At 37.0% G+C, this 24,678-nt stretch overlaps 1 protein-coding gene across 4 annotated transcripts in view; it reads right to left on the reverse strand.

Moving 5' to 3' along the window:
* Positions 1-24,678, reverse strand: part of LOC131030360 (sister chromatid cohesion protein SCC2) — a 210,478-nt gene that overhangs the window by 154,984 nt on the left and 30,816 nt on the right. For 3 of the 4 annotated variants that reach the window (XM_057961149.2, XM_057961148.2, XM_057961150.2), the window contains 3 exons: positions 18,347-18,455; positions 18,006-18,259; positions 2,610-2,717 (listed from right to left, as the gene is read on the reverse strand). In XM_057961149.2, the coding sequence (XP_057817132.2) occupies positions 2,610-2,717; positions 18,006-18,259; positions 18,347-18,455 (471 nt within the window). Of the gene's footprint in view, positions 1-2,609; positions 2,718-18,005; positions 18,260-18,346; positions 18,461-24,678 lie in introns of all 4 variants that reach the window. The other variant, XM_057961151.2, reaches the window with a different exon arrangement.

Consider the following 24,678-nt stretch of genomic DNA (forward strand, 5'->3'; position numbering starts at 1 on the left):
CGTAAATATTTAGAATTTGTCTCTTAAAGCCTTCAAAAGAAGGCAACCACAAGTAAGAAAAGGGGAGCAAAAGAAATGGCCTCCTAAATCCTTCAAAAGAAGGCAACCACAAGTAAGAAAAGGGGAGCAAAAGAAATGGCTGAAGAGGAAACAATCAAGAAAGGGCAAAGGACTTTCCAAAGAGAATGTTGAGTAACTATACTCTCATTGTGTCTCTTACAGTAAACTCTCTCAGACAAAAAGGCACTCAAATTATTGAGATATGATTGAAAATGGATAAGAACAGATTCGAAGGTCTTGTATAGACAACCTCTCCCATAAATAAACACCAAGACAATCGCAATCAACACACCCAAGATGGAAAACAATAAGTGCCAAATGCTGAGAAGTAACTAACCACAACAAACATTAAATCCTATGGTAAGTTATGTTAGCAATATGTGCTATACATTGTCATTGACGTCAACTTACCATCGATGACAGTATAATATTTGTATAGAGATGTTGAAGAGGCTGAGAAATGGTTTTGACCAGCATATTTGAGAGAGACAGTTTGACACAGATGGGGACACGGGATCAGCATGTTTGAGGACAAGCATGACAGTCTGGAAGACCAGCAGATGTATTCATGACAATATGACAGTCCAGAAACATGGTATGTACATGGTTCTGAGGTTTTAACATGGTTCTAACTTCTAACCCTTGCTCACTATTATCTACAGATCACTGCCCGTACACACTTGATAGACTGTTGAAGGCAATCATTTGATACTATTGCGAACACAATCCACTGTTTTTAACAATGATTTGTGCATTGTTATAAATTTGATAACATTAGATATTGGGGTTTGAATATGCAAGGGTTTATGATTTATATTAGACGTTCCATTTTCTTTCTAGCATAGCAACTCATTGATTATTCCTTGATGCCATGGTTTGACAATCTTTTTACCATTGTTGTAGATGGATACCTTACAGAAAACAGTCAAAGAAAACAATTAAAAACATCCAAATTCATTGGCTAGACACATCCGGAGGTGAAATTTGGCCCAGGTTTGCCTGGGTTCGTCCAGGCTGAACACATAGGCTGTGGGCAGGACCCTAGCCAAACCCACAGAGGATCAGACTAGGACCCTGAACCCCGTTCAAACAGCACCAGGGCCCAGCATTGCCTAGGGTAGAACCGGTAACAAGCTACCAATACTGTAATTCTGCAATTCTTGAACAATGAGGTCTCTCACCTCAACCTTGGGTATCATTCTCTCAATATATGTCATGAGGCTCTCCATTGACATCTCCATTAGGATGTGCAAAGCTCAATCAATAGAAAAACCTAGGGTTGAGTAAGTACCCCACTGCATGAATGGGTTGGTGTAGTTGATTGTTCCGACTCTGATCAATGATCTCCAAAATGGGATCAATTTTAAGTTTGTCTCCCTTGTAATAGTTTTAGATGGACTATTTGACCCTATCCATGGCCTTATAGATGTTCCCATTGGGTCTTTATCACCACCTACCAAAGTGCAAAGCTCTAACCAAGGGCTTTGACAACTACAACTACAAACAAATTAGAGTTGTAAATTTATAATGGAAGTAAATACTTCTAAAATTAAAAAATACAATATTCAATTTCGATTTTTAATCGAAATTTTGGAGTTATCTTGATGATCTCTATAGCTCTTGGTGCAAAATGATTATCGAAGATTACACATGCAATACTCTCTCTTTCAAGCTTCTTTGAACATGATGAATCTAGCCATGCTTGACTTACAATTGTTTCAAAGAAGTCAACAAACAAAATAATGTTTTGCAATGTTAGAAAGATAGTTGCAAACTTTGTGACACCCAATTGCACCAACTCTTTCCCTTTGGTGTGATCTCTCATTAAACTAAGAACACAAGGGTGATCATAAATAAATTTTATCATGCTTCTTACATCTTCATTCTTCTATTGATTTCTCAACCAATCAATTTTGCCTTTGTCCTCCACAGAAGTCCAAGGCAACGTGCTGCACAAGGGGTCCAAAAGAGTGGCGAATGCCTCTCTTCAAGCAATCTCTCAATCGCACATATGTTGTTGCATTGTCAATTATAATTTACACTACACTGTCTATGCCCACCTCTAAGGCAACTTCCTCCAACATTCGACTCAAAGTTTTAGCATTTTTTACTTTGTCAAAGGCATTTACTAATTTAAAAAAAATTACCTCACTATTTGAACTACCGAGAAGATGACAAGGGTGCAGTTTTTTGGTACATAAGTTTAATAGACATCGAGATGACGAAAAGATCTAGACTAACATAAGGCCCCCAGCAAAGCAAGCATTCAATATTTGACAGGATACTCTGATTATTTTCCTAAAACTCCTAAATGCAGCTCAAGAAGCAACCAATTTTATCTGATTAAAAATCAAATACAAATATACTATTTTATTGCAAGCCATAAAACAAGCTGATTCACAAGAATCACAACTCTATGCAATAGAAAATTTAGAACAATATAAAAGAACCAAATTGAGTTCAACATGCATGGCTGGCTAAATGTTGTCCTGATTATTTAAACTTCGGCAATCAAAAAACATAACATTGAAAAGGTGGGAAACACGTACCTCCTCTTTATACACTTGCTTTGGCATATTTGGATGAGTCATGATTGTGAGAGAAAGCTGAACTGCCTCTAATGCAGACATGATGCTGATGTAGTTGTCAGAATCAACCTGCAATTATGTAAATATAAATTCATTTCCCAAAAATGAAAGGTCTATTTATCATTATAACATCCCATCTTAAAGATACATATTTACCCTATTATTCATCTAGTGGCATTAATAAGCCAGTCAAATTTATATGTTGCTTCCTGTTGTATATATCCATTGAGTTTAAAAACAGCATAAGCTAGTGGATAACATTACATCAAAGTTTAACCAAAGAGGACAAAAGGAAAAGTAATTCTAATCAAACAAAAAAAAAAAAAGTTGAACCATCCTCCAACAAATCAATTTTATCAAGTCTACCACATATGCAATGATATTGCCACAATCAAAAGGACTATTTACAAAAAGAAAACAATGCCATAAAATAATAATCAAATCAATGTCCATCCAAAGAGAGAATGAAAGGAACGCACTTGATTAATGCCCGCAAATAAATAAATAAATTAATGGCACTCAAAAAAAAAAAAAATTAATATCAAATAGAATAAAAGTAAAGGAGCTTGTGCTCATCAAAAAAGTTTAAACACTTAAAATTAAATCAATTAAACGAAGATAAGATAGGCATAAAACCTACACTTTTGAGTTGCAAATTTGGAGGATGTGAAGATGTGTTCCCAATAAGGAATAAAATCTACACGCTTTTGGTGCTGGCAATAGAATGAGGCAAGAAACAGAGAACAAAATATGTATCTAAAAATAGATGAAAAATAAAAAATATACAAATTGTATGGCTTTCAATTTGCAGAATTAAACATCATTATACATTCTAGAGAGCTTTGAAGGAGTTTCAAATGGCTTCTACGTCTACAGATGTATTCACTTCTCTCTTGTTTGAAACCCTAATGTTGTGCAAAATCTTTCTTCAGCAGCTTTGGTGAGTACCCCTATTGCTGTGTCTAAGTGGTTTGCAGGGAAAGGCATCGCTACTCTCTTTACTCCTATTCAATTAATGAATGCTTTGTTAATGCAGATTGCTCTTCCTATTGATAGTGTTTTGTCCTCCCAGAAACAGACACCTTCCCTGACTATCACAATTCTATTTAGACGGCCCAAAAATTGTCAATTAAAACTCTACGTTACTGGATTCCTCTGCTACCAAGCTCGATCCGGGTCCGGTTCGCACCAGATCTAGGTACCGGTCCAGTTCAACAGCAGGTCCAGCAAAGCAGTAAACCATTGACAAGGGCTGTCGATGAAAATTGCAGAAAAATCAATGATAGCAAAATACGTCGTGTCAGAGAATGTAAGGTGTCGAAGTGTAGTTGGGTGGATGTGATCGTGGGAGCTGTCTTGCTTTGATATTTTTTTTTTGCTTTATATTTTAGGTTTTCTTTTTGTTTTTATTTTTCTATTGTGTGTTTGATAAACTTTAACATACTAAAACTTTCTTTTAGTATGTTAAAGTAACAAAGTTTAATATTTTAAAAATTTAATTTAGTAGTATTTATATCAATTTTTTAATATATTATATTCTAATATTTTTTAAAGGTGAATTTAATTTATATATATTCTTAAATAAAAGTATATTAAATTAAATATATTTAATATTTATTATATATATAAGAATTTTACATTTTTTTGTAATAAGGAACCCAAACAAACCCAACCCAACCCCCCCCCCCCCAAAAAAAAAAAAATTGGCCGAACAGGCAAACCGGATTCTCAAAAACAAACCTGAACCCGAACCGATAACTTAGTTAAAACTTGATTGTTGGTAACTATTTATCAACAACTACATGAAGCTTACACAAATCAATGAAATAAGTCGCTACACAAGGACTAACGAAATATATAACACTTGCTTCAAGTGATTTCTTGCGTCAAACCTAAAGGCATCAAAAGCAGAGCTCAAATCTTGTTGAGATTTCTTCAATTGACCCTCAAGTTGCTTAGTATGTCCTGCTTCTAGATAGTTCTTCATATATCAAAATAAACATTTAAAACTACCCCCTTTGATTTTATAGTTTTGCAAATAAGTATTTTTCTTCTTTTTTTTAAATTGTTGGTTTGGAAGACATTCTATGATCACAAAATATTGGGAGCCTATTGTGACGTTTTCACACATTGCCCAATTGCAAATGGGGACCTGTTGTGACCATTTCACACATCGCCCCATTAAAATGGGGACCCCCTCTTTTTGCTCGGTTTTGCCCGTTTCTCTCTCTGCTTTTAGGGTTTTGGGTTAGTGAGTCAGTCGTCTGGACTGGGGTTAAGCCTTAGGGTTTCCGTTTTGATGTTTTCAAGCCGGTGTCTAGTCCAAATTTTGAAGATTGTTGAGCTTCCTCTCGTAGGATGCAATTTTGAAATAAGGTGAATCTGTCAGGGGGTCAAATGAGTTTGTCTAGGTTCAGTCAGATTTTTGAATGCAAGTCCAAATTCTGCCTAAGTGTTAATGATGGAATTATGAATTTTGTCCGAGTGATTTTTGGCTAATTTTTGAGAATTTTGATAATTGAGCCCGAGCATTGGAAATGGCCTAATTTTGCCTTGTGAAGTGACTGAAGTCTTAAAATCTTGGTATTTTGGCCTATGGAAGTGAAATCGCTCCTGTCCCTCAGCCAGGGACCAGGGCGAAAATGATATTTTATGCATCTTGGTTATTAATTTATTTCATTTGTCTTGTGCAGGGTCGCCAGGAGATGCAGTTGAGCACGAATTGGAGATTTCGAAAGATTTTTGAGACTCAAAATGGCAAATTTTTAAAGTTTAAAGTCAAATCACTCCTGTCCCTCAGTCAGGGACCAGGGCGAAATGACTTACTTAGACCATTTTTGACCTCATTTTGATCAAATTGAAGCATCAAGGACGTAATGGAAGGTGAAATCAACATGATAGAGCGCCAGGATTGAGTCGTTTGCAATAAAAGTTGAACTTTTGCTCTCAAGGACAAAAATCGCTCTTGTCCCTCACTGAAGGACCGGAGCTTGTTTCTCAAAATTTCACTGTCCTTGCAGGACCAAGGCGATTTTTGGATTGGAAGAGGTAAAGGAGGACATCTTTGTCCATTGAATATAATTTGAAGAAATTTGCAAACAAGGAAACATGCTATGAAGACAAATCGCTCCTGTCCCTCACTGAAGGACCGGAGCTTGAAATCCAAAATTGCCTTGTCCTTGAAAGATTTGAACGATTTCGCGATTTGAGAAGAACAAGGGAGGTACATTTTACTCGTTGAATATAATTTGATTGTACCTTGAAGAAGAAAATTGGCCCTAGAAGCAAAATCGCTCCTGTCCCTCTGCCAGGGACCAGGGCGAATTTTAATGATAGCTCCCGTCCCTCTCTCAGGGACCAGACGATTCCTCCACAAGACAAGTTTTTGGCGAAGTGAAATGAGTTTTTAAGTTTGAGGCAAGTAAAAGGAGGCATAACGAATCTATTGGAGATCATTTGAAGATTGCAAGATACCAAATGAAGCCCATATTTGCCTAGGCGCTCCTGTCCCTCTCCAAGGGACCAGAGCGATTTCTTCTTAAGACAAATTTCCCACCAAGTTGGAGCAAGTCGCATGTTAAAGATAAGTGAAGGGGAACATAATGAGTCCGTTGAAGACAAATTTGAAAGTTGGCAAAGCACGAATGAGCTTATAAGTGAAAGTTCGCTCCTGTCCCTCAGCCAGGGACCAGGGCGAAATCAAGGCTATCTAATATTCCCCTCCAAGTTTAAACCACTCCAGGCCAAGGTATAAGGGGGCAATGATGTTTAGAACGCCTCGAAGAGAAACAAAGTTGCAAGGACCGCGAAAAGTGATGGAAATGGTCAAGTTCGCTCCTGTCCCTCTCCCAGGGACCAGAGCGAAATGTCTAAGTATGCTTAATTTTGAGGTGCCACTTCCATTTCAAATGTTCAAAAAGGAGTAAGGAACACCATTTTATACTTTGAAGGCAATTGCAAGTTGATACGAACAAGGATTAGCCCAATGAACAAAAGTTCGCTCCTGTCCTTCAGTCAAGGACTAGGGCGATATTCATAAAATCAATCCTTTTCTTCCTAGACCACACCAAGGCAAAGTTACACAAGGTCGAATGTGTCCTTGGAAGGATGATGGACAAGGAACCAAACGTCAAAAAGTGATTAACTTGAGCAAGGATGCAAAATCGCTCCTGTCCTTCAGTCAAGGACCAGGGCGATATTCATAAAATTAGTCATTTCCTTCAAAAGCTTCGTCAAGCCTAGGCCACACAAGGTTGAAAATGTCATTAGAAAGGTGATGAATGAGGAGTTAATGTTAAAAGTTGACAATTTTAAGCCAAAATACAAAGTTCGCTCCTGTCCCTCAGTCAGGGACCAGAGCGAAAATGGTCTAGGAGGCATTCGTTTCAAAACATTGAATCAATCAAGCTCAAGGTTCCTATTTAAAATGCCAGTTTCAACGTAGAGGAAGTGGTTTTGAACGTAAAAATCAAGATTAAAAAGCTAAGGCGTTCCTGTCCCTCTCCCAGGGACCAGAGCGATATGGTTTGTATCCCTTACATCTCTCATGTGTTTGGCGCCAATAAATTTTGAAATACATTAAATGCTTAATTTCGATAAACCTTGAAATATTTAATTAAAATTGGCATTTAATGGGTGCGCACAAGGTATTTAATTAATTAATTTTGCCTTTTAAAATCGAAATAATTAATTAAAATTGGAGCGCTTGGGTTTTATTTTCTATATTTTACAAAGTCGGCCTTTTTTTTTATTTGAAATTTATTTATTATTTGCCTATTTTCAAAAGTCGGCCTATGGGGGATTGAAGAGGTAAGCGCTTATATAAAGGGGGTGTGATATCTCATTTCAAATCATCATTTAATCGTTCATTTGCATGCGATTTGGAGAAGACAGCGAGAAAGTGCGAAATCTCATTAAGGAAGGGTGCAAATTTGGTTAGAGGTGGAGCGAATACTCTATCATCACGTTGGAGACCCCAAAGGTGGTGAAATTAACTAAGAAAGGCGCCTTTGCTAGAGGAGGACCACATTGAAGACTTCAAACTTCGTTTTTGCCTAGGCGAATTTCCTTATTGTGCATCTTTTTAGAGTTAGCTCTCAAGTGAGGTATGGCAAGATCTCCTTTGTCCAAATTTTGAATTTTGAAACGTCCTAGTCTTAATCTAAATTTTGAAATTTGAAATTTTGAATTTCCAGTAGCTCAATCGTATTTAGGAAATGTTAACTCAAGGACTTATCATGAAGTTTCCTAAATTCAATCTTTAATCTAATTTATGTTTATGCATTGCAAAATCTATTTCTTATTATGAAATGTTGTGTAGGTGTTACAATGGCGACCCCAAAGGCGGGAGCATCCACCAGTCGTCCAGCTCTCATGAAGGAAGATCAAAAGAACGAAGAATTGGAGACCAAGATCGTGTCTAAGTGGAGCAACATTGGAGATACTAACTTGGGGAACTTCAATACGAAGAAGTTTCGAGAGGTCCCTTACATTGGCAAGCCATCACCTGTCGCAAGGAGAATAATTGAAAGTGGCATTATCAAGGCGGCCGGCTTCCCTCCAGCAATCCAGTGCCATGAGTTGATGATCGAGTGTGCTCGCCATTATGATCCACAGTCCAGATCGATAATGTCCAAGGAAGGAGACACTTTTGCTTATCTTTCAGAGGAGGCTATCAATGAAGCTCTTCACTTGCCAGAACATAAAGATATGATTTATAAAAGCTTAGAAGGAACCAGGTCCATGTACGAAGATGATCCAGACACTTGCCTAGGCATCATCAATAAGAACTGGTTACTCAAGAGTCATCCTCGCCTGAGCAAGATTCCGAACACACCACATAGGATCGACTTCCAGGAGGAGTACAGAGATTTGATAACATTACTCAACCGAGTTACAGGGGCTCCTCAAGCCTTCTATTTTGAGAAGTGGATGTTCTACTTCATCCAAGTGATAGTTCAGGGAAAAGGAACAATCCATTGGGCTAGAATGATTAGCCATTGCTTGGACGTACAGTTAAGGAGATTGAAGGCTACCAAGTCCTTCCACATGAGTTCATACATCATATATGCCTTGATCAGGAGTTTTGAATATGCAGGACTACCTCACAGAGGAGTGATTGGAAGAGGACCTGGCGAGGTCAGAGTTTGTGATTCCTATGTTCACTTGCATCATCCGCCAGGAAGTAACTACAAGTTAGTCAATGATACCTTCACGATGAACATCACCAGGACATTGCAAGGCGGGATTCACAATCGGCTATCTCAGGATGCACAAGAGCTTGTAAAGAGGTACGGTGCATGGTTTATCCAATTCCAGAAGTTTACATATATTAGAGTTCATGGATGTCCTTCACCTCCCTACATGTTGCCAAGATATCCGACAGACAGAATAGTGTTACTTGAGGTAACAAGACAGTTGGCAGCTTATGTGAAAGCATTCAGACACAGACATGGAAATGGAGTTCCTGTGCCTATCATATTAGGGAATTCAGTTGAGGTATGTACTAATGCTCTAGCCATGGATGATGCAGAGAAAGAGTTAGCTTTATATTCATTTTCATTCTTTGCCTTGAGAGAGAGCTTTGAGCTTTGATCCATATGGGTATATAGAGGAGACAGTCGGAAGAAAATATAAGCATGAGTTTTAGATAGAAGACTTTGTGATGAATCTCTTGGATGACCTTGAAGTGAAAAGAAAGATGCATTCTAGATTGCCTTTAGACTTTATCAGAAAATGCAAAATTTACAGAGTGGCCGACCAAGCTCAGGATAGTGGCAGACATCTCCAATCATCTTATGATCGAGAAAGCAAATCAGTGAGGCTAGATTGGAATGAACCCGAGGTTGTGGATCTAGATGCTTTGATGGCTCCAGTCTTGTCTTGTACTCGCAGATGGGTTGATGTGCAGCATCAGAAGTTGAGAGAGCAAGGCATATCTATGATTTTCACTTTGGAAGAAAGACCAGTTGAAGGAGGAGCAAGTGTAAGTGAGGGTAATCCTAATCCCAGAAATGCAAGCGAAGGCAACCTTCGAAGCGTAAGTGAGGGCAATCCCCATCCAAGAGGCTCGAAGAGGAAAGAGAGACCTGAGAAAAGAGAATCTTCCAAGAAGAAGCAAGAGGCCAACCGAGATCGTTCATCCGGCACATCTTCTCGACCTGAGAAGAGGACACTTGAGATAGAGGAGTCTATGGAATCAATGGTACAGAACGATAAAGAAGGACAGGCACCTCGAAGGTCACCAAGTGGGTCTCTCCAAGCTAATAAGCTACATGAAGATAAGGAAGATAATGAAGTAACATCTCCTCTCAGAGAAGAAGAAACATTGCCTAATGAGATACAGGTTAGAGAAACAAGATCTGCCATTCCAGATTGGTTAAAAGAGAGACTAACAAGGGTGATTGTGATCGAGGACGAAGATAATGTGATTGATTTAGAGAGCCTTGTTGGAAATTCTCAGGAAGTGACAGAAAAGAGGAAAGCCACCAAGATGTCCAAGATGATCAGAGATGAGACAGGATCCAAAAAATTGCAGATAGCTACACCAGCAGTGGACAAGTATGAAGGTGAGATCCTTGCAGAAGAATATGATGTAGAGACATTTGAGCTTGGTCCACTCACAGCCGAGCAGACACTAGAGGAGGCCACCGATTCATTTGAAGCATTGAAAGACAAGCTTAGGGAAGAAATGGAGAAAAATAGAAAGCTTGAGAGAGAGAGAGGTGCATGGCGAAGCTACTTCAGTCATCTCAATCAGCCTTTGAGACGTCAGGATCCAGCAGTATCTCCTACACAGGCACTTCCCCTTGAATCAGTTGGCGAGGCAGAGAGAGTCAGGAGTTTGGTTCAGCTTATGAGCTCTTGGATTGACAAATCCCATACAGTTGCTATTGAATTTGCAACAAGGATGATGCAGACCATTCACCGAGCCATTCAAGTTCTTGAGGTCATCCACAACCTAATGATAACTGTAGCTGCTTTTGCTCATACTAAGGATGTTATCATTCCTGTCCTGCAAGTAATCAGACAAACATCAAGGAAGGTCCTAGCACAAGAAAAGATAATGGATGGAGGACCTCATAGTTTACTCCAATGGTCAACTTTACTCTAGATGAAGGAAGTTCTTTTTGAGGACATCAGTAACAAATGCAATCAAGTTGAAGAGATTATCCATCCGATCCAGGACAAGGTGTTCGAAGTATTATGTGCTATTCTTGGCAAGAGGATTGCAGTTGAGACAGATGTGGATTTGCAAGAATTAGAGGATAGAGTCAAGGTCATCTTTTGCAAAGATGAGAATGTTATTACAAATGAGCAACGAGATCAGATGTTTGCCACCATGCCCCTGATTGAGAAGATCAAAGAACTTGAACCTGGATGGGACGCTGCTCTTCTCAAGGCTTTCGATCAGGTCATCCACTTGGAGGAACGAATGAAGAATCTTCCCGAGATTCCAATTGCTGAGATCGAAGGAATCGTGTCTAGATTCATTGCATATGCTAAAAAGGAGCATTGGAAAGGGAATAAGATTCTAGAAGAAAGGTTGTTATAGATGATGTGGCACCTTAATTGTCATTGGTCTAAGTCTCCTAGATTTTCGTGCCAAATTTAATATTTGGCTATGCATTTAATATTGTTCAGTAAAAAGGGGGCTATTTGTAATAAACCCTAATTAGGGTTCAGGTGTCATAATCTTGGCCATTGATCTTCTTTTTGATCTGGACCGTTCATTGTAATTGAGGATGCTATATATACCCTCATTTCTTTTCATTTTGCAACTAGAAAACTAGAGATTAAGGAGAAATTAGAGAATTAGAGAGATATTAGAGATTAGCAATTTGATTTGTAGCAAGATTGAGCTTTGAGGAAGGAATTTCAAACAATTGTTGTTCATGATGGCTTTGAGATCAATAGAATATTGAAGTTATGGTGTTTTATTGCAATTCTTATGGTTATCTTCATGGTTGTTCACTTTCTTGAATCATTCTCAATCAAAGTAGTATTTTAGTTTGAAGGATAAAGTGTTGGACTTGATCGTCGGTGAGATTCACTCTCCAAACCACTAGCTTCTTGCTGATTGTAGGAATGCCTTGCGTGGTCAACTGGATAAACTTGAATCACTTAAACCTTCAATCATTGTTGTATCTTGGATATGTGCCTTTGTGGTAGTGTCTATGATCCTTGATGAATTGAAAAATCATCTGTTACCTTAGAAGATCGCATCAATTTCAATTGAGTTGTTATTTTATGGCAATATTGAAGTTGGTAGAATCTTGCCAAGTCTCGTCCACATTGAGTCATTCTTAGGGTTAGATTAGACTAGATCTCTTGCAAGCCCTACTCTTTTGATCTTTTTGAGAATTCGTTTAGTTTAGGAAATTCTACTTCGGAAACGTAAGGCCCCTTGATGACACAGCAATCACAACGACCACTGGTGCTTATCCACACGTAGAGACCCTACTTAAAAGAACATTGAAGTCACCCTAACTGATCCTTCTTGCGATATCTTCAGCAGTTAGAGATTTTATTCAAGAGAGGATAAGGTACCCTTGGGTATTTTATTCTGTGTATGATTGTGTACAAGATACACGTCAACATGACCCCCCTACTTTTTAGGTTCTCTTGGTCTTTTGGTTTTGGTTCTTTGGGTCTTGTCACAACAGTCTCTTCGGTCTCCTTGGTTTGCAAATGTTTGGGGGTCAATTTGATCAAGTCTGCAGCTCGTTTGAGCAAATTTGGCTACGTCTAGACCTTGTTATGTTTGTTTTAGGGTTTCATCCTTCAAACCTGGATTTGAGACATTTCCTTTAGGGTTTTGGGAAAATTGAATGTTACATTGGAATCAAGACCCTTTAAGGAACCTACCCATGAAATTTCAGCGAATTCTGAGCTTTCTATTTTTAGAAAGTTCCTATTTTTTAGGGATTTCACTGCCTCCCAGATTGGTCTAGTTTTGCCAAAAATCAAACTTACTATTTTTAGTAGTTTCTTTTTTTAGCAAGTTTCTATTTTTAGTAAGTGCTTTCCTGACCTGTTTTGCCCTGATCCTAACATTTTGAAACACTTACTATTCTGGGAAAGTCAATTTTTGGCACATTCTTCACTGGTAGACACTGAAGACTGAGCATTCCTGATCATTTTTAAATCCAGAGAATTCGAAAAAGCGGGCTGAGTGATCAAAAAATGGCTAAGTATGGGTTCACATTCCAGAAGTGGAAAGCATGGAAAATCGCCCGAGTCTGGCAAAATCGCTTCAAATCCAAACATGGCATCTTGAATCTGGAAAACGATGAAGAAATTGACTAAGTATGGATGAAGAATCAAGCACGAATCCTTGCCAAGGAAGAAGTGTGAAAATATGGTCAAGGACAAATGAAATTCCTTGGCAAGATGGATATGGCACCCTAGTCTGGAGTTGGGCGCTAGAATGAGGATGCCAAGGAAAGTTGGCAAAGCTAAGAATTCCATCACCATAGTATTTTGGCGCCCAAGTCAAAGGGAGGGCGCTAAATGGGGGTGATGGAGGAATTTCCTCCACCCCCCAAAATTCCTTGACATAAATGTTTTAGCGTCCAAGGTAAGTGTAGAGCGCTAGAGAGGTAGGGTCCAGGAAAAGCATAGGATTTGAAATTTTCCTCCACTATGGTGTTTTGGCCCCTAAGGACAAGGATGGGCACTAGAAAGGCAAGGTCATGGAAAGTTCAAAAACTCCAAATTTCCTCCTCAAAGGCAAATTTGCGCTCAAGTGTTGAATTGGGCGCCACAACCAAGAGAGCATGAAAAGCAAACAAAAGTTGAAATCTCCTCCATACCATGATTTCCACGCCCAAGTTCAAAAGGATGAGCTGGAAGAAAAATTTCCCCTCGAGAAAAATTTTGAAAAATCCATTTTTGGACATCAAAATTTGTCCGAATTTCAAAAATTATTTTGAATCGGTTGAGCAAGAGAATTTTCTCTCTCCTAGACCCTAGAACTCAAATTTGGAAAAAATTTCTTCAAAATAGGAGATGTGAAAAATTGGTCAAAAAACTCCCTACAGACATGATGAATTCAAAGAGCACAAAAAATTCCTTCCTCAAGGAACAAATTTCCAAAATTTCTTCTCCAATTCCAAAATGTGCCCAAGGTTGGAAGCAAGACGTAAAAATCAAGATTCAGGAAGAAAGGTTCAATATTCAAAAAAATTCCTTCCACAGGGAACAATTGCACCGAAGAAGAAGAAATTCCAAGAAGGTAAGAATTTGGCGTTGTGTTAGAAATTCCTTCCTTCAAGACAAAATTCCACGAAAGTGAAAAAAATTGACTTAAGTGATGGAAATTCTTTCCTTCACGACAGAATTCTTGGAAAAGGTGAGAATTTGGCTAAGCGTTTGAAATTCCTTCCTTCAGGACAGAATTCTAGGAAAAGTAAAAAATTGGCTAAGTGTTGGAAATTCCTTCCTTCAGCACCACCTCAACCACCGCTACAGCTTCCTCTAGTAGAGTACCTGGCACTGCTGCATCACCATCAGGGACACAGTCCAAAGTAGTTATTTTGTGCCCAGGAACACACTTGGAGTACAACCATCATTAGAGGCCACCAGATGGAATAGGGAGGCACATAAAAAAACAGACATTGCATGTGCTCATTTTTGGTACTTCAACAACATCCCATTCAATGTGGCAGACAGTCCTTATTGGCTGAATTTGGTGACCGCAATGACAGTTTCAGGAAAGGGCTACAAGGCCCCCTTCTCGCAGGGATTTGAGTGGGAGGTTAGTAAATAGTCCACTTGATTTCATTTTTAATTGTTTTTCAGATTTCTTCTTTATTAAATCAAAATTGTGTACTAAGACCTAATTTCACTTTGTTCGTGTAGGTTGCTCACAAATGTAGTTGATAGGGCAAAATAAGTCGTGGAGGACCAAAGAAATGAATGGAAAAAATATGGCTGCACCATTCTTTCTAATGGGTGGACATATGGCAAAAACCGCACCATTCTTTCTGAAGGGTGGACAGATAGCAAAAACCGCACGATTCTTAATTTTTTGGTTGCTTGCAAGGACAAAGTGGTGTGCTTGAAATCGGTTGATGCCTCCAGTAAGGTGAAAAATGCAAAAACATTGGCTGGAATGTTGGAGCACATTGTCATTGAGGTGGGGGTAGAGAATGTGTTGCAAATCATCACAGATAATGCAGCAGGATATGTGGCAGCAGGTAGAATCTTTTTGAATTATCACCTTTAGCAATATTTTCATTTGTTGTGGCTTTGTTTTTCTTAGTTGTATCTTTCTTCAGAATAACTTCTTCTTTTGCAGGTAGAAACCTCCAAGAGAGGCACCCCACTCTTTTTTGGACACCTTGTGCAACACATGTCCTTGACCTTCTTTTGGAGGACATAGGAAAACTTGATTGGGTGACTCTAGTTGTGGAAGATGCAAGGAAGATCACGAAATATATTTACAATCACCTTTGGGTTCTACATTTGATGAGAGAGCACACCCAAGGGAGAGATTTGGTGAGAGTCGGTGTCACAAGGTTTGCAACGCATTCTTGTTGCATTGACTTCTTTGAAACAAATGTTTGTGAGTCAAAAAATGGCTAGACTCACCTTATTCAAATAAGGCTGAAGGAGAGGGTGTCGCATGCATAGTCTTCGACAACCATTTTGCACAAAAGGCTGCAGAGATTGTGAAGGTAACTTCAAAACTTGAATTTTTAATTATTCTTGATTCAAGTCTCTTTTTGTAATTTGTATTTTTCAATTGTAGGTGTCCGAACCCTTGGTTAGAGTTCTCCGCTTGGTAGATGGGGATAAAACCCCAATGGGGTATATTTATGAAGCCATGGATAGGGCCAAGGAGTCTATCAAAAATTACTACAAGGGGGATAGACTCAAATTTGATCCCATTTAGGAAATTATTGATAAGAGGTGGAACAATTAGCTCCACCAACCCATTCATGCAGCAGGGTACTTCCTCAACCCTCGTTTTAAGTTCGGGGGTTCTTCCTCAGATCCTAATGGAGAGGTCATGGAGGGCCTCACTACATGCATTTAGAAGATGATACCCGAGGTTGAGGTGAGAGACCTCATTGTGGGCGAACTCCAAAATTATGAGGAAGCAAGGGGTAAGCTATTCTCTTCAGAGATGGCCAGGAGAGGAAGAACCACTCAATCCCCGAGTATAACTTGTAACATTTGCCATTTGCATTTTGGGATCTAGAGTGACTGATAAATTGATAAATTATGTTTTCGCTTTTCTCTTTGCTTTCTAACTTTTCAATGTTTTTTTATTTTGCAGATGCTTGGTGGCAAAGTTGGGGTGGAAATACCCCAAATCTCAAAAAAATTGCCCTCAGAATCTTATGTCAGCCTTGTAGTTCATCTAGTTGTGAGCGCAATTAGAGCTTGTTTGAAGCCATCCACACAAAGAAGAGGAGCAAGTTAGCGCAGAAACGCCTCAATGACCTTGTCTTTGTGCAATATAATCTTCGGTTGCGCATAAGGAAAGTAGACGAAGCACCAGCTGGTCCAATTGACTTGGATGATATAGATCCTTACAGTGATTGGACATCACAGGAGCAGCCTCCATTGTTTACCAAGGATGACATCACTGATTTGGAGAGGCAGGCTATGGAGGAGGAGGTGGGTGGATTTGGTTTCACGTTGGATGACGTTGAGGAGTAGTAGAAGGATGAGGAGCCATTGCCAGTGGCAGGAGCAGGTAGAGACATAGCTTCATCTAAGATGAAGGACGAGCCACAACCTGAGCCAGACATACCGAGCGAGGAGGCACAGTCACGCCCACAGCAAACTTCTAGGACTAGACCCTCTAGTTCTACCTCTCCCCTAGTTTTTGCTAGAGCTGGGAAGAGGAAGATGTAATTGTAATGATGTATTTACTTTTAGTTTTACAAAAACCATTTACTACTTTGCTTCCAGCCATCAGCATTCCTCATGAGGATGCGATTTGCACCCACTTTGCATTTAAATATATCTAGACTCGGCTTGTTTCTTTTGTGTTCTCATTTATTGACTCATTGGATGCATCTTCTCATTGAATTTTGCAAAAAAAAAATGCATTTCTAATTAAATTTAAGCGTGTTTTTAAGTTGCCGAGTTTTTGCCTAGTACTAGCCGAGTTTTTCCTGAGTTTTTTTTCAAGCCTTGGCAATTTTTTGCTAATGGCGAGTAGCTCAACTGTGGTATAAATAGACGTAATTGTCAAATCAATGCACGAATTGGTTGTATAAAGCATGAAGGTTTCTTGAAATGATGCCCTTATTACTAGGTAAGGCCCAAATCCCATAAAGGTTTCTTGACTCCACCCAGAACAAGACCTTAATTTTTGGTTTTTATTATAAAAATTTCAATCATCACATACTAGCTATTAGAAACAACAAAATAAAGCAAGTGTTCCAACAAAGCCAAGAAATTCTTAAGCCTAAGTTGCATGAATCGGGCATAAGCATGCTCTGTGCATGGAAGTTCAAGTGCCCTCATTTAATACCTACTATATTCCTGCAGAGTAGCTACAATTCCCTCCACCCAACAAGGTGGGGCCATGCTAACCAATTACAGTTTCAATATATCTATGTTAAAAATTATATTCCACCCTGCACTAAACCAACTAGTACTGCTAGCACACCAACATTCTGCAGCATAAAATATGACTGGAAACTCATAGCAATCACTGACCTTTTAACTCCATATCTGATGGTAAAATAACACAAAATGGACTGACAATGAAAATTAATATATTCTTGATCCCTGAATAACCTTGCAGAACTAGAAACAGTAGACCCCATAAGTGAAAAGCCTTATAATCCCTGAGCAAAATCTACATATCAGATCTAGTTACTTGATTTGGACGGTGCTTCCTCTGACTGAAACTTACCTTCAGCTTTACTCACCAGGAAAGTTCAAAATGTCTAAATGATGATAATAATATATTGGCACCCATTTCACTGTCAAGTATAGCCATCTCCAATGTTGACTCTTACTTCATTCCAGTAAAATATTACTCTGAAACAGAACCATAAATGTGTGTACTTCATAAACATTTAAGGGGGGATGTTTTTGGTACATAGCTGATGAACCATTAAGAGAAACTATATGATCAATAGAAAAAAAGGCACCATTCACGTTAAGGTAATAGATTAATAATCCATTGCTTCTGCTAAAACTAAATATGCTAGTAAAGAAGCATGATTACAATCAGACGTTGCAGAAAGATCTCCAACAGTCACGTTAAATGTTAAGCCTTTTATAATGAAAGTCATTCTTACAGATTTCAACTATATCCATATAACATCGACAACCAGGAAATTAATTTAATCCTATCATGGAACTAGAAGTTTTGAGAAAACTCACATCATCTTCATCACCAAGAGCCTTATCGCAAGAGTGGCATACATACTGTCTGAGTATATCCAACAGTTTAACAATATGCCCAACTGGAACAAGATTTAAAGTTTTCCTCAAATCTGCTGCCATAACTTCTTCTTCAATTACTTTGATATTAGAAAAGGGAATACATGAAGATCCTTCCCCATCTTCTTCACCAGGTAGCTCTGTTCTTTCAAACAACCCATCCACGATTTCACAGAGATGGCCAACACCAGTATCTGGAGCAAAACAAAGTGATAATTAATTTCAAATGGCAGAAGACAAATGAAGCATAGGTTAACTGCAGATTGAGTATAGTTGCAAACCCCTCCCAAGATCAACAATTCCAGGTGCATTCTCTCCTGAATTCTTTGTTCCATTAGCAACTTTTCTTCTTAACCTTGACTTTGTTGCAGATAGAGGTGTTTGCATATCCTGGACTTTGAAAAAATTCGATCAGAATTAAAAAGTGTAATAAAAAACAAATGCATCAAAACTTGGAGAAGAAATTTCTAAAATGAAGTTCATGCCTTCTCTACCATAAATTAAATTTCGGAACAAATGGGAGGGGAAAATGGGAGTGGGGGAGAATAATTCACATGTATCTATCCATACCAACAGGGCACTGGTGTCTGAAAATACGAAATAAAAGCAGTAAATTGGTGCATATTTAACATGAGCTTGTAAAATCCAATGTGATTATGTAATTCTCAATCCTGTGCAGATAAATTTCAGCCATATTCTAGCAAACTCACCAAAGTAACATAATTTCTTGGAAATAATATAAATACTGTTGCAATTGGATATAATTTAGATAAATCAATTATACATATTTATTGCATAGTTTTGTATTATAGCTCACATGGCATCTCAGTATGTAGGGTTAAAAATGGAAAATACTTGAGAAATCAGAAGTTGAGGCAATCTCAGCGAGTGCTCCCCACCAAAAAACAGAAGAGGCAGAAAAACAATTACAAAGGCAGTTTAAATAATTACTTTTTAAGGCAGTTTAATTTTTGACTGAGATTTCTGAGCTTTAGGCTGAATCAAAAATCTGTTTGTTGAACACTCACTGAGTTCATGTCTCACACCATGTTATCACCACACAGAACACATAATATTACAGGTTCTGTGATGAACCCTTGCTGGTTCAACTCTTCAACCTGCTGTAATTTGTAGATCATCTTTGTAATTTTTAATTATTAAGATGGTCTTTCAGAAATAGACAGAAGTTGCAAAAGAGGGTTTCTTTAATTTGCAACACATATTGAATAATACATGAATTTAATCAACTGAAACAATGAATTGGAGAATTTAGGAGCATACCCGTATGTCCTTAGCCAATTTATTGAAAAGAAAGAATAAATCAGCAACTTACAAAGTTTTGATTTTTATTCTGGAACAATTCAGATCTGCTCTTATTTAGATACTAAGACACCCAAACAATGGAAGGTGGTGCCAATAAATGAGCAAGCTGTGTGTTTGGGAAAAGAAGCCTCCAAACCACAGAAGAATCAACAAAAAACAGTAAATAGGAAAACCCTACAACAAATCTGCCTTGTAAGAAGCCAAATCTGCCTTGTAAGAAGCCAAATCTGCCCCAATTCAATTCAATTTGACTTTTGAATGAAGCCAACCCAGCTGCAACAATTCGATTGATCTTTCACAATCTCAAAGCTACTGAATTCTGAAGAATGCACGCTCTCCAAAACAAGTCCAAACCCTAGCCGCCATAGCCAAGTGCTCAGAAGAAAATGTCAAATGCTCAATATCAAGAATGAGGTTTAATTTCCATCTTGGCTGCCTAAATACCCAAAAAGTACGATTTTTGGCAATTAGGGATTTAAAAATTATAACTTGCTTTTAGGGTTCCCAACTTAACCCTAAAAGCAATGCCTAGCTTAGGAGATATTAATTTTCCACTTAAATAAATTTAAGTGATGCACTTTGTGATTTTATATTAATATTTCATTAAAATATTAATTGCTTGTGGAACCACTTAAAAATTCATCTCTCTCACATTATTGCTCGGAAATTGAATCTGTCAGAAGCTGGGGCCACAATTCACCACGCTAATGAAAATAGGACCATGTCTATTTTTAGCAGTTTTTCCCTAAAAATTAGGAAATCCTCATATAATGTCAGAAACTGATGAAACGAAGACTAGAACTGAACTCAACCTTGAACTAGAACAAATAGACTAATCACTCCTCAAGATACTGCATCACTGACCCCCTTATCCATACCCTATTAGCCTACAAGGGTCCAAAAATAGGCTAACTCCTTGAACTCTGATGCTCCCAAAAACGAGGACATTACAAGTTCTACAGTCCATATTTTGTATATCAAAATTTTGATAGCTCATGAAAGGGTTCGATCTTATGATTGTGACTAATTACTAACGAAGAATTCAGTAGACATAACTTCCCTGAAGTTTGGCTTCAGACATAAATGTCACATCCCCTCCTTGATCGTTACATATATCCTAAATGAAATAATTATTATTAATAATTAAAATAATAACTACCAAAAAATGATTATTTGAAACTTATTTATTTATTAAATATTATTATTTAATTAATATTTATTTAAATGATAATAATATTCTTGAAATATTCAAATCAAATAAATTAATATTATAACATAATCACTTGAAAATATTATAAAAGAATATTACATATTACATAAAATTAATGTACAACAATTCAAAACAGAAATCAAGGCATATGATTCTATAAAAGTTTCTAAACTTATCTTACAACTATGATAGCGTTCTATGATAGAAAAGAGATTCAACAGTTCGTGAAGATTCTCTAATCTTGCCAAGGACCTTGATAAACAAGTTATGGAGCAAATATGATCTATAATTGATTTCCATTTAAGAAATAATTCCTCTAGAATGAATCCAGATTCGAGTAAGTTGCAGAAACACTAAAGACGTGAAATGAGATTTTACAGCCCAAAACAAGACATGAAACAGTATGTGCATGTGATCATCACAAGTCACAGTTTTGTTTAAACCAAATTATGAAGGATTGAATATATTGTCTTAAGAGTATATCAGAGCAATAAGAAAGAAAAGGCTTTATTATCGATACTAATGATATTAATTAAAACCATTAGTAAGCTCGACTTAACCGATTGTTTTGAATCAGTTTAAATAGAAGAAGATGCAATTATTATCACAACCTTTGGGTTAGAAAAGGATACAACTCTTGAATGGGTACGTAAAGGGATATATAAGGGATATGAAATCAGTTTGAAAGGGGGATCATCAATTACTTTTTATTCTTTTAAAATCCTTATTGGATCACCGATCAAGGGGAGATAAAAGGATATATAGATGTCATCTAGCAACCATCGAACAGCTCAGATCAGAACTGTTATTAAGTGGCAGGCGGTAACATCCTTGTTCTTGATGGTATGCATGGGGAAGTGTTTAATAAGTATGCTTACCATATGAAGCTTGATAATGTTTTTATGCAGAATTTAATAATAATATTAAGTGCAATAATTCTTAATTTCATAATAGTGGCAGACCCAATCTGACAGGTATCAGAGCTGTCTGCCTTTACCAGCCATTAAATACTAATATTTTTAAGCAGTGGTAGCATTAATAATTTATAGAATAGATAATTAGCAAATACATGAATTATTGGTAATATTGTTTAATTCATATATATATATACTCAAATCAGAATAAGGAATAATATGAGGGTTATAAATATAGATACTGATATAATAGTATATATTAATAAATTATAATTAATATAATATCTTTTAGAAACTGCTCTGCAGCAATACATAATAATTTAAATAACTAGTAATTAATAAATATGTAAATGATTTATAAATGAATCAGAATAAGATTAATTAGCTAGTATAGTAAATTAGCAAGTATTTGATGGACTAAAGAAAGATAGAATATCACAGATTTGTTTCATGTTAAGATAGACATGACTCTTAATCAAGTTAGTTTAAGTCATAAGTACTTAGAAATAAATTAATTATGGTTAAAATAGACCAAATCCTAGTAGGAGACATTACAATAAAGCATTGACTAAACACTTATGGTAAGCAGTGAATCAAAAAAGTTAATCACAAGGTAAAATTGATTGCCATTTTCAAAGCAAACTGTAAATCAATAAATAAAAATAATTATGCCAAGAGGTGTTCTACAGTGGCATCAAGAACTGTCATTCATATGTAAATAAAATAGTTCTGAAGTAAAATATAACAACTCTCAAGTAAATAAAAATAAAGTAAACAATGTAAATAAAATAAAATAATTCTTAACTAAATAAAATAGCTCTAAACTGATATTTCTCAGTGTTCTTTCAATAAGACGTATTTAAGATATCTATACTATAGCTAATTTGGTTCAAATAAAAGGGGTGAAAACATGGTACATGAAAGGAAATTGTTCATGTGTCATTTTGTTGTGTTTTTTGTCAAAAAAAACTGAAATATTCACAAACTAAAAAATTAGTGACTAAATCCCTTAACCTCTCATGCATGTAAACCACTAAACCTGACTAGCATTCTCTTAATTACAAGTATTCTGGTATAAAATGATTCTACTGTTGCAGAAAGTACTTTCATACCTCGCTAGTAAAGTTGTTACCTTCCATCAATTAATGACTCCTCATATGAGAACATGCTTCAATTCTATCATACAAACAAGTCTTATATAGTTTTCTTCCTCTAGGCTATACCCTTTAAAATGCATATTCCTAACTACTATAATTTACAATAAATTATAATGAATAATCATGCTCTAACAATTCTACTTTTACCATTCTAAAGATCAATTGTTTTTCTAAAGCTTATTCTTCAAATAACAATAGGAGTGACTAGAATTGTGGAGCATTCCACTTTATGCAGGGGAAGAACTGATCATCCAATCATGATCATGACTCAAGTAGGATGTTAACATCTCAAAGATAAATAGATGAAGATTATATGGATAATTATACTTTATATGATTGACAAACAAATCTTCAAGTATGTATAGTGTCTTCAGTTGCCACTTACCCTAACATATCGTCTCTTCAGTTGCCACTTACCCTAACATATTGTGTCTTCAGTTGCCACTTACCCTAACATAAACTGAAAACTACAACTCCAAATTAAAGTTGGTTGCTGATTGTGGAGCAGCTTCACTCCTTTGTTGATCATCAACATTAGATAAAGCGATAAGATAATTTTCTTGATATAAAATAACCTATGATGCACCAAATTTTTGAGATGGAGACAGCAAGGGACAAGGGGTTGCATTTCCAGGACAGATTTTTGTTAGGCAATTTTTGGGGACAGCAAAGGGGGTGACTGTATAAAAAAATGGGGAAAAATTTAAAATCATAGAGAAATTTCAAATATTCATATGATAAAACTGACAAGGCATTCATCATATTGACATATATATTATAGAATCCTTAATACACAACATTAGAGTTCATATGAGTGCTGAACAAATTAATATAAATAAATGTCTAACTTAAAATTTGATTGCTTCCATAACTCGTTGTCAATTTGCATATGATATAAATCAAAATATGGTAATACAACAAAATGCCCAAAGGCTGTAAGTTTGAACTACAAATGTTGAAATAACAAAGTCACAAAAATACAGTGACAGAAGTATGAGGCTGCCCCTAATCAGCATCTGCCAACACTGCATCAAAATGGATCTAAGTCAATACCACTATGAAGGATTGCCTCATCTAATGGAAGTCCAACCATTCCCTCTTGTGTCTCCTCAGCAATGTGGTTGGCGTCTTCTAGATCAACATCCCACCATAAAGCCGGACTGTCGATACTCTGAAGTCTAACAATTTTGGAGTCACAAAAACTGTGAACAGCCACCGACTCCTATGCTCGTTTAGAGGTCAGCCAATTCCTCTTGATAGAGTGAATGAAGCTATTTGTGGACCAATTCCTCTCAGCAACAAAGGAACTGGCAACCTATGAAACAAGAAGAATAGTGACCGTCCTCAACTATAGTGTATCCTTGGCGTGCCATGTCCACCATCCAATAGGATTCATTTGAGCTAATGTAGTTCTATCTTCACCTCTAGTTTCCTGAATTGAATACATCTTTCAAAGGGCCTTCATTAACCCTAGTTTCACCTCTTCGTCAACACAAGGAAGCAACCTACCAACCTTTGGTGCATACCATTTGGATTTAGAGCAAAGGGTGCTATATGAAGCGTTGTGCTCACGAAATTCCACCACCACATCACAATGGGCTTAATATGTTGCTCATATAATCCCAATTCAAGATCCCTGTTACAAATTGCTTGTTCATTTTCCCAAGCATGATATAAAATGTCTTATAAATCTCTCCAAGACTAGAAGAGTTTGTATCCACATATCTATGACATCTACAACAAGTGAGATGATGGAGCAAATACATCTACAAACAAAAACTTCAAAAAAGACAAGTTAAAATATTAGAATCAAAAAATTAATAATTAAATCAGCAATTAAATTATCAGTTTATTAATAAAATAGGCAATTTCTTACCTTACAATGAACCACCAATCATCATTAAAGATTTTTTATTCAATATTTTTTCTTTTTGCAATGTTTGCAATAGACCATTTACTCCACTTTGAATTAGCCATCATCAATTATAGAACCTCCTACACCTCAAGCA

Source organism: Cryptomeria japonica, chromosome 2 (genome assembly GCF_030272615.1).
Source record: "Cryptomeria japonica chromosome 2, Sugi_1.0, whole genome shotgun sequence".
Classification (NCBI taxonomy): domain Eukaryota; kingdom Viridiplantae; phylum Streptophyta; class Pinopsida; order Cupressales; family Cupressaceae; genus Cryptomeria; species Cryptomeria japonica.